The sequence below is a fragment of the Megachile rotundata genome, unplaced genomic scaffold, assembly GCF_050947335.1.
Source record: "Megachile rotundata isolate GNS110a unplaced genomic scaffold, iyMegRotu1 scaffold1674, whole genome shotgun sequence".
In the NCBI taxonomy this organism is placed as follows: Eukaryota; Metazoa; Arthropoda; class Insecta; order Hymenoptera; family Megachilidae; genus Megachile; species Megachile rotundata.
The window spans coordinates 1-12797 of record NW_027474970.1 but is presented as its reverse complement, the minus strand read 5'-3'; the positions used below and the strand labels follow the sequence as shown (position 1 = coordinate 12797).

Below are 12797 nucleotides of genomic sequence, written 5' to 3'. Positions count from 1 at the left end.
CATTACACCTCAGAATAAAACTGGTTACATTTCTACAATTTTTGTATTAATTATTTACGCCACAAATATCCTGCACACCTAACAAGTATTATTTGAATGTGCTATGATGCTTCGGGTATATTACGAGTAAATTATAGTATTAACTTATTTTCTTGCTATCAATTTTACGGAACCTGCAGTTGTTGATTCTGTGGAATCTATAGCAATCAATTTTGCCATTATAATCGTAGCAGTCTGATTGTGTCAACTCTCAACGGTGTAGCTCAGCGTGCGCAGCGCTGCAGCGTGCTCGAAAAGATAGAAATCGTTCCGAGGCCGCTATAGATCTCAATTGGGTAGGCATCTCCTGCTATGAACGTCCAGCGTGCACGGGAAAACGAAGTTGTCCCGGGCCGCTAAGCTACCGGCGAACCCGGTAGAGTTGATTTTTTAATACGCGATAAATACGCGTAAGTAGCGAGGTTCCGGTTCTGTGTATCACGAAGCATTCTGGGACGATACCAATAATGTTCGTCACCAATCGAAGCTCCGGTATCGCGATTTCGCTCCGTCGGGTTCGCGACTGCGGAACAGGTGTTCGTTCTTTCCTCAGCGACCGAGCATGTAATTTATAAGACGCTTAGTTTATATTATACCTCAGAATAAAACTGGTTGCATTTCTACAATTTTTGTATTAATTATTTAGGCCACAAAAATCCTGTACAATTTGCTTTCGGAATGCCTTGACCTCAGACACCAGCTTGAGCGGGGTCTTGGAGCCTTTGACAGTTTGGCGTTACCAAGTCATGGATCGCGAATTGAAGTTCCACATCGTCAAAGCGAAATATCTTCGTCCTATTAACCGAAACATTTTCATGCGTAGCAGAGTGAGTTAATGGGCTGCGTGTACCAGTACGAAAATCCAGAAGGCTAGAAGTGAAGGATCTTTTATTTTAAATGCTTAATCAATTTATTAAGAACAGTCGCATCAATGTTTGAATATGTTAGGTGTAGTTATGGTGGAGGCGGCAATATTGAATAGTGAATACTCTTATATACATCTACGTCTTCGAAGAAACTTTGTTAATGCAATATCGTATTGACGATAAATTGCACAGCAATCGCTTAGCTCGCGAGAGTGTGGAGTCTTCGACGCTGTTATGTGGCCTTCCAATACTTGCATTTTTCAGTTTGTTGTAATCTACGCCGTTACAACGAGAAGTCTGCAGTGCATCCAAAGATTTATACCTGTGTACTATCCAATGATTAAGATTTGTTTCCCGGGATTCTTGCCCGCAGACACCCGTTTGAATGGGCTTTCCGGGACTTTGACAATTTTTGGAGCCAGGTCAATGATCGCGGATCGGAATTTAGCATCAGGAAAATTATATCGACTTATTAACCTAAACGTTTGCCTACATAGCTGACTAACAAAGTGTCGTAAACTTGACTTTCGTTTCTTGTTTATGAAGCTGTTTGTTTCGAATGTCGCAGCAATTAAATATATTTTCTCTTGCGAAGATATTATGTGATCCGCAATCAACAATCGCGTGGTTGAAAGAAATAGAATTGATTCCACGTGAAAAATGGTGTTCAAAACATAAGAAGAAGGTGATTTACGTTGCAACAACGGGAAAATTTGGTTCTTTTCGGTGTTACAAATCTGGAAAATACGATCACCAAATTTCCATATTGCATAGCACTTGGTTATTATTGCCATTTTTAATATATCATTTCTCTAATAAATTTGAATTATATTTATTCCAATAGTTAAATTTTTTCTTTATGTGAAAATTGTTTAATAGGTTTGATCACTCTTATCTAAGTCTCCAAAGTTGTGTCCTACTAACGTATGCATTCGCATGGCAATTCTCTTATGAACAAACAAGGCATGAATGTAGCATTGTTGAGAATCAGAAAATTTCTTTCGAAACAATTGCGAACAAATTTATATTATGCCGGGAAATATGTACAATAGCTCTTGGTAAGCAACACGAAATGGATGGACTACTCGGTGGTCTAGGGACAGTTGTAGAGATCGATGAATGCAAAATTGGTAGTCGAAAATTTGAGAGAGGACGTTTGCGTGAAGGATCATGGGTTCTTTGTATGGTTCTTTCTTTATAAATCTCATTTGTAAATTTCCATTATATTTGTACTTGATTTCTATTCTTTATTAAAAATTTTCAATAGGTATGATAGAGTGTGGAGGATGTAAATTCCGTTTGGACATTTTTTCCGACAATAAGCGAGATGAACATACTCTGGTCGCATTAATATTAAAACATGTAGCAGTAGGTACATAAATTCATACCGACTTCTGGAAGGGTTACACAAATTTATCCGAATATGGCTACGTTCATTTAACAGTAAATCATTTCACAAATTTTCTAGATCCTAAAAGTGGAGTTTATACTCAAAATATTGAATCATCATGTCGTGTTTTCCGAGCACGTTTAACTAGAGGTGGTATTAAAGAACATATGCTCGCTGATCATATGTGTGAGTATCTGTGGCGGTATCAACTAAAAAAAAAACAGGGTAGATTCCATTTACCAATTATTAAACGATTTCAAATATGTATATTCACTAAAGTAATCAAACAAATATGCACACATATAATTCATGTAGTTTTATTGAATATTGTTAATTTATATACTGTCAACATAGAAGTGCTGTTTGTAATGTGTATTCCGCGGTCCGAAGTTGTGGATTATGTGCTCGGAACAGTTGAACCGCTACGCTGTCTTTCGATACTATTGGGTATATTCCAAAGTTTCCCTCAAAACTGAAACTGAACAGATTATCAGAAACCGTCAGTAAGGTAGAAAACTATTCTCTGGAGATAGTCTCCAAAAAGAATGATGAGGGACAAGAGTGGTATATGTATACAAGAGACCTAAATATACACCCATTACGTCTTATTAAAAGGCATTTTCCCAGCACATATTTTAATCCGTCTTCTAAACAAAAAATCCTGCTCGAAAATGTGCAGTATGCAGTAAACACAAAATTCGTCGAGAAACTAGGTATGAATGCAAAGAATGTGATGTAGTTTTGCTACATTTTTATAAAGGGCTACTTAAAATAAAGCAATAATAGATATATTTAATTCATTTCTGATAGAAATGGGAGTACAGATTTATAATATAATATTGAAAACTATTAAATATAAGACAAGCAATTAACACAATTTGAACACTAAATGAATTTATTTTAAAACGAGAAACAACAAGGAAGAAACTTTAAATGAAACACAAGATCTTTCAATATACGTGTACGATATCGTAATTGCAGAGAGAACTGTAAAGAATAATTATATAGATATTATTTTATTTTAACATTTGAAGATCTAATTGAAACGAGCGGTATCATATAGATAGTAGATAAATATACATACTTGGTTACCGACTTATTGGCAAATTACCGACATATTTCTGTATTTAATTTTGCTATTTTCAACAATTTGCAGTGATTGTTTTTCAAGTCCTACGAATAGTATCAAATTTCTCGATACTGTTATGGTCACTGGTCTGCGCGGCGCAGCGACCGACATGCATCTAACAAGGAAACATATCGAACCGCGACACACCGATTTTAACGAAACTTATGTGAAAGATAGTTCTTAAAAAAATATTTGACACGTATTTTTTTTATCGGCCATCGTTCACATTGAAGGGATGAAAATAGCCCTCGAAGTTGGGGGTTGAAATCATATTTTTAAGAATATCTCCGGAATTAAAGAAGATAATTTGATTCTGTTTTTGTAAATTGTTGGTCTTTGAATAGGGAATTTTCGTGTGTAAAAAAATTTCAATAAACTTTATTTGTTTAAATAATACTTTGAAAATTTATAATTTTTGTTTAAATTTTTGCACTAAATGTTGATCTATTTTTTTGCAACTTCGTGTACGTAAACTATGGACAAAAATAGAGGATACGTGTTTTTGCAATTTGTTGTTTGTTGCAATGTTTATTAGATATATAATTTAAAATCACCTCTTGTAAAAAGGGGCAATCAGCACTTTTATTAAAAATATCATTATTTTTACAATCTTTTACAATATTTTGGACATTTTATACCTCTTCATATACCGTTAAGTGATTTCTGAATAATTATTGTAAGCGTCGCAGGTATGAGCGTGACGCGGTTATGATCAACGCCGGCCCGTAGGGAACATAGGCTTTTATGGCCAATACTGCTTTTATACTTTTACAGGCGTAAAGTCTTCAATCTAAATAAAATATTTAGAACTTTTGGAAACATTGGGCTTTTTTAAGAAACTAAGAAAATAGAATTAAATTAAATTATTTTTTAACAATATTGGCCATAAAAGCCTATGTTCCTTACGGAGTTGATTATAACCGTGTCACGCTCATATTTGCGACGATTACAATAATTATTCAGAAATCAATTAACGGCATATGAAGAGGTATAAAACGTCTAAAATATTGCAAAAGATTGTAAAAATAATGATATTTTCAATAAAAATGCTGATTGCCCCTCTTCACAGGAGGTGATTTTAAATTATATATTTAATAAACATTGCAACCAACAACAAATTCCAAAAACACGTATCCTCTATTTTTGCCCATAGTTTATGTACACGAAGTTGCAAAAAAATAGATCAATATTTAGTGCAAAAATTTAAACAAAAATTATAAATTTTCAAAATATTTAAATAAATAAAGTTTATTGAAATTTTTTTACGCACAAAAATTCCCTATTTAAAGACGAACAATTTACAAGAAAAAAGAATCCAATAATTATCTTCTTTAATTTCGGAGATATTCCCAAAAATATGATTCCAACCCCCAACTTCGAGGGCTATTTTCACCCCTTCAATGTGAATGATGGCCGATAAAAAAAAATACGTGTCAAATATTTTCTAAAGAACTATCTTTCACATAAGTTTCATTAAAATCGGTGTGTCGCGGTTCGATATGTTTCCTTGTAAGGCGTCGTCCCTGTTGATAGATTACTCCAAAATCGCGCCGCAGTGAAAGGGTTAAACTCCTGAACGATAAATATCCGCAAATCCCCATATCTATGTATTAATTCATTACTATATATCTATATTTCTCTCACTAATAATTTTACTGCTAAAACTTGTGTTCTGAGTTCTAATCCTCTCACTGAAATGGGTACTCTACGACATAATGTACGTACAAAAATACGTCCAATTCACAAGGTGGTAAGTTTTTTGTACAGAAACATTTTTAATTTATACTAGTTTATGTATTTCATACATGATATATGTATATTATAATCTAAATTGTACAGTTCATATAGGAAATGTGAATATAATCATTACCGAACGTAAGCTCCTGGGACGACTCAATCTGCATTTATTCGTTTGTCTGTTTGTGTGTCTCTCATCACGCCATAGATCATAATTTTGGGTCTTTCGACTTGAAATGTAGTCGAATTTTAACTTGTACTACAATCTTAATTTGTAATTCACAATTTTAACTTATGCTATTGTTTTAATTTGTTACTCACAATTTTGAAACACCTGTAATTTGCTTATACATAGATATTAGCGGGAACCTGACAACAAACACCCGTCATAAAACGGTAATCATCGTCAAACCGATAAAAAACCATGTTTGGTATTGTTTTCGATAGTTTCAGTCACGTTTAGTCATTTGAAACGACTTAATACCTCCACATCTCATTCTTGTTCTATCTAAACATTTGATGTGGATACTCCAAGTTTTAAATACACGTTGAAATTCATCTGAAGCTGATTTATAGACTCACTATTATAAATTGTATATTTTAAATAAGAAATATTTACATAACGATATACATTACAAGTTTTGTACAGAAAATATGAATAGTTGTATATTCTGTTGTAGGTGAGGAGATCCGTGCTCGAAAAGTGACGTAATATATTGTATAAAGAACGAGCAAAATATTTATTTAATAACGAATACAAAATGGATAATTCAATAACGCGAGAAAAAAGCAAAGAACAAAATTCAATCGAAACATGCAAACGCGAGAAGAAATGTTAATGATTATGTAATAAATAATAAATTCCGTTAGATGGAAACAAATATTAATTCGTGTATCCTTTCGTTTTAAAAACTATATATTGCATATAGGAAATATTTATATAAAAAATGAATTGAAAATTTTATACAAAAAATATGAACAGAATAATACGATTCACATATTATACAAAAAAATATAGATATAACAATATAAGAAAAATATGAGTACACAAAAAAACAAAATAATAAAATAAACTATATACTTCGTACAGAAATATTTTCAGTATACACTAGTTTTGCTACAAGAAAATTTCCGAGCTTGAGTAAATCCGTTTTCGAAGTAACTTCTCGATAACTTCTGCCATTTTAGATTTCAGTCGCTATTGAAGTACCGTTGAAACGTTCGTATACATTGTAGATTTACTGTTCACGTTTCTAAAGATGAATCTATTGACATTTCACACTTTTCGCAATGTCCAATAACTTTCCAATTTATTTGAAATTTGACTTTTATTGTTACTTATCAAGATTAATACAGATGGATACAATTTTGCGAGTTTCTTAAAATTCTTTATCCAGAAACAATTTACAAATTACAATTTACAATTGCTAAGCAGTATAAGGATAAAAAGTTTTTAAGAAGTAATAATCAAGATAAATACAGATAGACACAATTTTGCGAGTTTCTTAAACTTCGTTATCTAGGAATAATTTACAATTGTTAAGTAGTATAAGGATAAACAGTTTTTAAGAAGTAATACAAAGAATGTAAAATCTGTAGCCACAAAAAATTTTGTTTTAGAGCTGTTCAGTACAAAAATTACAATGTAGTAGTGGAACTAGAATTAAGAAATTTAGAAATGTAGGAATTTAGGAATTGAGTACAGGAATTAAGAAATTTGCAAATTTAGGAATTAGGGAACTTATGAATTTAGAAATTTATGAACTTGGAAACTTGAGAATTTAAGAATTTGAAGATTTTGGAATTTGGGAATTTATGAGTTTGAACATTTGGGAATTTAGGAATTTGAGGATTTAACACGTCCATGACAGGCGAATATTTACGTTTCTGTAAATATGTATTTACGTAATGCCGGGGCGAATATTTACGTTTCTGTAACATCCCTGAAGATTTTTTAAACTTTTATTGCAGTGTCATTTCTTCAATTATCGACTGTATTTCACCCTTACCGACCGCGACATTAGACAAATCGAGTGTCATAAGAATTCAGTAAACTGTCGGTAATAAATATATAATTCTATAAGGAAAATTCCGCAATGCTATGCTATGTGCCGCGAAGCTCGCCCCGAATTTCCTGGAATTCTCGCGTAGTCTTAGAGAAGGATAGAAATACATTTTACAATTGCGATATTATTAATTATCAAAAACTATTAGCTAAACAAATCAGTTACTACATATCAAGCGTACTAATATTATGTTATCCAGAATTAAAGTCAAACGTTAGTTTATTACAATATATATTGTAAATTATAATATTATTCAATGGAATGTTCTAGAAGCATCCTATGCTTATACATTTAGCTCCGATCCGTATAGAAGTCGTGCACAGCGTATAGAAAGAGATAGAAAATGCAATTTCATTAAAACACTATTAAATTACTATTTTTATATCAGAAATGTAAACCATAATGTAGAATGCGATATTTATAATGTAATTAAACCGTTCGTTTGTACAATTAATGTCTAATTATGAATTTATAAGACAATTATATATTTCGACGTTATGGGGGTTTTCCGAGAATTCGCCAGGCTGGCGAGTATAAAAGGCCGAGCGGAGCTCGCCAAAATCGCAGAACAGTTTTCGAAGTCGAGCCAGCTAGAAGTCTTCAGATAAGTATAACCGGAACAGTTTTCGCTGTGAAGAGCCGCAACGATTCTTAATACTTGACTGGTAAAGCGGGTATACGCCATTTGGATACTTGGTCGTGGGTCGTTCTAGTAGCTAGCTAACGCAGGCTCCCCATTCAAACGGTCTCGTATCTGAAACTCCTTTAGGAGAGTGCTATACTTGGCGCCAAGAAAGGCTAAGATATCGAAAGGATAGCTCTCAGCTACTCATATTTGATTTTACATCGGATTGCTAACTCGCCATCCGATTCTCGGAGCTCGCTCTGGGTCGTTTCGTAGCTAGCTAACGCAGGCTCCCCATTTGAGCGGCTTGGTCTCTGAAGCCCGTGTCTTTTGGGTGGCAGTTCAGCAATTACGATTTTATATTAGAATCAATTGATTTGCTACCCTGTCAACTTATACTGTTCACCCTTTTCCTGTATCGTTGGGTCGTTCTAGTAGCTAGCTAACGCAGGCTCCCCAATTAAGCGATCTGGTTTTGGCTGTCAGTGTTCGTTTTGACGAAAAGGGTCATGGACAATTAGTTGTCGAGTCAAATTATACAAGAGTAATTGTTCCGAGTAATTAATTCATTTAGATTCAAATAAATTTTGAACTTGAATTAGTAAAAGAATATTGTTCTGTCATTAGCGTAATCTCAGTAGTCGACTACACCGCGTTAGATATCAGATAAAATCATTAATCTGTTTAACTTTGCGAAAGCGTATTTAGGTACACTTAGAGAATCACACTTAGGTCGTGTTCCTCGCTGCGGTAGACTATCACGCGCTAGTATTAATAATTTCGTAAAAGACTTTTCATTATATAAATTATAAACGTGTTAATCAATATAAACTTTGTAATTGCGATAGCGTTTGAGACGAGAACTGAATAATATAGAATATCGAATTCAATTAATTATATAAAAGCGAAGTTAGCTTCATCCGAAAACAGACTTAGGTACGATCTAATATAAAGTATTACCTAGCGAGAGTCATTTAGTTAGATTCATAATTATCTATTACGTATTGCTTAATTTGCCAAGTTCTGTTATTTCTATTATTAATATTATACCAAGTTTATTCTAGTTTCTTTAATCAAACCAGTATACTTTTCATATTTTGTTGTTATTTGTTACTTGTTATTTGTTAAATTCATCATCTTCGTTATTTTATTGAATAAACCTTATTGTTGAAAGATATTGACCTGTGGATTTCACTCCTTAACCGCACACCACACGAATCCCACAATCTTTAGAATTAGTTATTTTCCAAAACGAGTCGTTCAGTTGGTAAAAGCCGCTCTTTACCTTACTAGCGCTAGTAACTATCTGAATTTAGGTTCCAGAGTCGTTACATTTCGTTTCGTGGGGCGGCGCGACATTGTTGCTCTTTCGAAGCTTCGAACGCGCTAAATACGAAATCAAAACAGTTTTGACATTGATTTTCAGAACGCACATTTCTTGCATCAAGTGTAAAGGTAGATAAAATTATCTTTTCTTTTACAGGGGCAATTAGCACTTTTCCTTTTTGAATTTTTCACAGAGAAATCAAAGAATGTGAAATAGAAAAGAAAAAACGGTCAAGAAAACACACACATTTTTTACAATCGTTCAAAGGGGCTGCCAGAAAAACAAGAAAACGATGTAAAGAATGTTACAAACAATTATCGAAAATACAAGGTAGATTATACGCCGCGAAAAAAAGTGAAAAAGTAAGAACATATTGTAAAAGTTGTAACGGTCAGCCCGCATTATGTTTAGAATGTTTTAAAAAGTTGCATGCTTATAAATAAATAATTGTCATCAATTTAAAATATTGAATGTTAATGCTTATAATACTCAATTTTTGTTTATAATGTTGACAAAAAATAAAATAAACTTATATTTTGAAAACCTACCTGTGATACACGTCGCCCTACGGGACAATTAAGTGTGACCCACCGGTGGGTCACGCCGCCCCACTAAACAGTCAAGCATGACCCACCGGTGGGTCACGCCGGCGTGAACGTGTTAAGAACTTGGGGATTTGGAAATTTGGGAATTCGAAAATTTAGAAACTTACGAGTTTGAACACTTGTGAATTTAGCGAACTGGAAATTTGGTAATTTAAAAATTTGGGAATTTATGAGTTTGAACACTTGGGAATTTAGGAATTTATGAGTCTGGAAATTTAGGAATTTATGAGTTTGAACACTTCAGAATTTAGGAATTTGAGAATTTACGAATTTGGAAATTTGACGGTTTTCGAATTTTAGGACATACAAATTTGGGGTTTACATGATATTTGAAAATCTGAAAATTTGAGAGCGTGTAGTTTGTGGAATTTGGTAATGTGGTGATTCAAGAATTCGCAAAATTGGAAAGTAAAGTTTAGTAATTGAAAAATTTTAATTGCAAAATTTGAAAATATAATAATTCAAACTATAAAATTAAACAATTTGAGAATTTGAATTACAGAAGTTACACCTGAATTATAGGAGTTCCAGGTAGTCGAAATCGGAGATGACTTTATTCTAAATATTTACCATAAAACTGATTCATGCATAAATAATCAAATTATCTTTACAAACTGATCACGTATGATGTGAACTCCGCGGACCGTAATTTCTAAAATTTCCGTATCGTAAATGACTCACAAGTTACACTTTAAAACCCCCTGTTGTATACCTTCTTCGTTAATTAATGAATTCAGCTTTGTTCGTATGGCAATGTTTTCCGCATGGTCGACGTTAACGAATAAGTCCCCGGATTATTACGTACATGCAGGTAGGTAAGCAACTCATGAGCACGCGACCGTGAAAGCTTTCAGTGATAATTAGAAGAACCTAATTGTAATCCTTTGAAATGAAATACCAACTTCAACTTGTGCCCTTACGCTTGGTTTCCCTCGCGTTTGTTAAACGGCTTTTCAATTTAAATTCCCTTTCCATTGACCTCCCACCCTTTTTTTACAAGTCCACGAACAAAAGGAACGAAATTAATCGTCGGATCGATCTTACAATTAATTACCGCGTTCCTGTTAGATTTAATCCTATCTATATACGACAAATAGAATAGCATTGATTGTTATATTCTCGGGAACAACTATTTCATCACAGTGTATGAGAATAGTGCTGTCATGGTAATGAATCGTCATTGTTTCTCTATTATAGGAAAAACATTAATTAATTACATTTACTATCGTCAGCTGTTTCCATTTCGGAAACGGTTCATTGTCACGATTTTAGAGAGATTATGGGTAGCAATTATTGTGAGAGAATTTAGAGGAAAATGCGGATTGAAATGCGAGTGGATGCAAAGGATGATGGAATTGGACGAGCTTCTATAGCTATTGGAAATGAAATATTTTTTTGTAGTATAATTATAATTTTCAAATGGAGAAAATTATGGTAGTTAGGTCTTTATGCAATTTTTATTTCTCTAAGACCTGATTTTTTTTTTATGAAACCAGCTTATGATGGTTTATGATTTTTGTAACAGTTTGAATGAAGAAGATTAGAAAGATAGTACGAATTTTTCTATTTAGTATTTGAACACAACTGAATATAGAATTTTCTTATTTGAAACGTTAAATTTTTAATTTCTACATTTTCAAATTTAGATTGATTAATGGAGAAATTGAAAAATGGAAGAATTGAACAAATGAACAAATGAAGAATTGAAAAATTGAAGAATTGAAAAACTGAAGAATTGAACAATTGAAAAATATGAAAATTGAATAATTGCAAAATTGGAAAATGGGAGAATTAAAAGTTTGAAATATTGAACAACTGAGAAATTGCATTATGTAAAAATGAAGAAATAAAAAATTGAAAAATGGAAGAAATTGCAAAAATTAAAAAATGCAAGAATTTGACGAAGCTTAGAATTCATTAGTTGTTAAACTTATCTGTAAAATTCCTGTTAAATTTTGTAAAAGTGCAAATAAAAATACTCCTCAAAACAGAGATACCTCATGAAGTTGACAATGAATAGACTCCGAAATTTCCAAATCATCCGTTTGTACGCATTGTTAAAGAATGATACCTTGAGAGTGATTTTATTCAATTTTAAGCTGATTTAATGAGAAATAAACGTAGTACCAAATAAAGTCGAGTGCCTCCAAGTACGTTAAGTATTTAGAACACCAGTAGTAACTTTTACACTCATTACAGTCAGCCTCTTATCTTTGTTAGTAATTCGTTTTACGCCTTAGCAATAAAGTTTATGGTACCATGTATCATTAAATGAAGCAACGTACACAGAAATGCACGCATCAAACTACGCCTTTTTAGTAACAACAATCAAGTAATTACTTACCATGTAAACTAGCCGGGAAAATTATTATCATTATAACACTATTATAACACTTGCATACTTTAAAGCGCTAAGCTTCGTCTGAGGGCAAGTAATTATTCTTAACATTTTGCATAAAGATAGTACTTAATAAATATAGACGAAATATAATGATTCCGAATGTCAGAATGCATCGTTCAAAAATGACGTGTTGTTAAAATTTGGTAATTTTGGAGTACTGAGTAGTTTAATGTGACAACTACGTGAATTTTAATGCTTAGTAAAATATATTGTGTTCGGATCGTGTCTGTTAAAAATTTGTTATATTCTTTTAACAAAGAAATTATAGGCGCAACAGTAACCTACTTACAGAATGCTGAAAGTTCTTTTTTACAAAATTGGATTAGACTTGATTTTCAATTAATTTTTACTTTCATTTAACTTCTTTTGCATAATATGATAGTACTTAATAAATATAGACGAAATACAGTGATTTTAAAAATGCCATGAGGTCAATATTATTTCGGCGACAAAATTGCTGCTATGAATATTTGCACGACCAAAGTGCCAATTCGTGAAAATATTTTCTTCCTCTCATACAATCTTTTGCAGGACTTCAGTATGATTCCATTTTCTGAGTATGCGTACCGTTGCTAGCTAACATTTATTCAACTTCATTTAGTTAAAGTTTCA

At 32.7% G+C, this 12797-nt stretch overlaps 1 protein-coding gene across 1 annotated transcript; it reads left to right on the top strand.

The window, feature by feature from the left end:
- Nucleotides 1-1977: 1977 nt before the first annotated feature.
- On the top strand, nucleotides 1978-2481 carry LOC143266581 (uncharacterized; the record flags this gene model as incomplete). The annotated part of the gene is made up of 2 exons (XM_076541976.1): nucleotides 1978-2079; nucleotides 2307-2481. Coding segments are annotated over exons 1-2 (277 nt in total), but the record flags the coding sequence as incomplete, so codon positions are not given.
- Between the last annotated feature and the right edge of the window lie 10316 nt (nucleotides 2482-12797).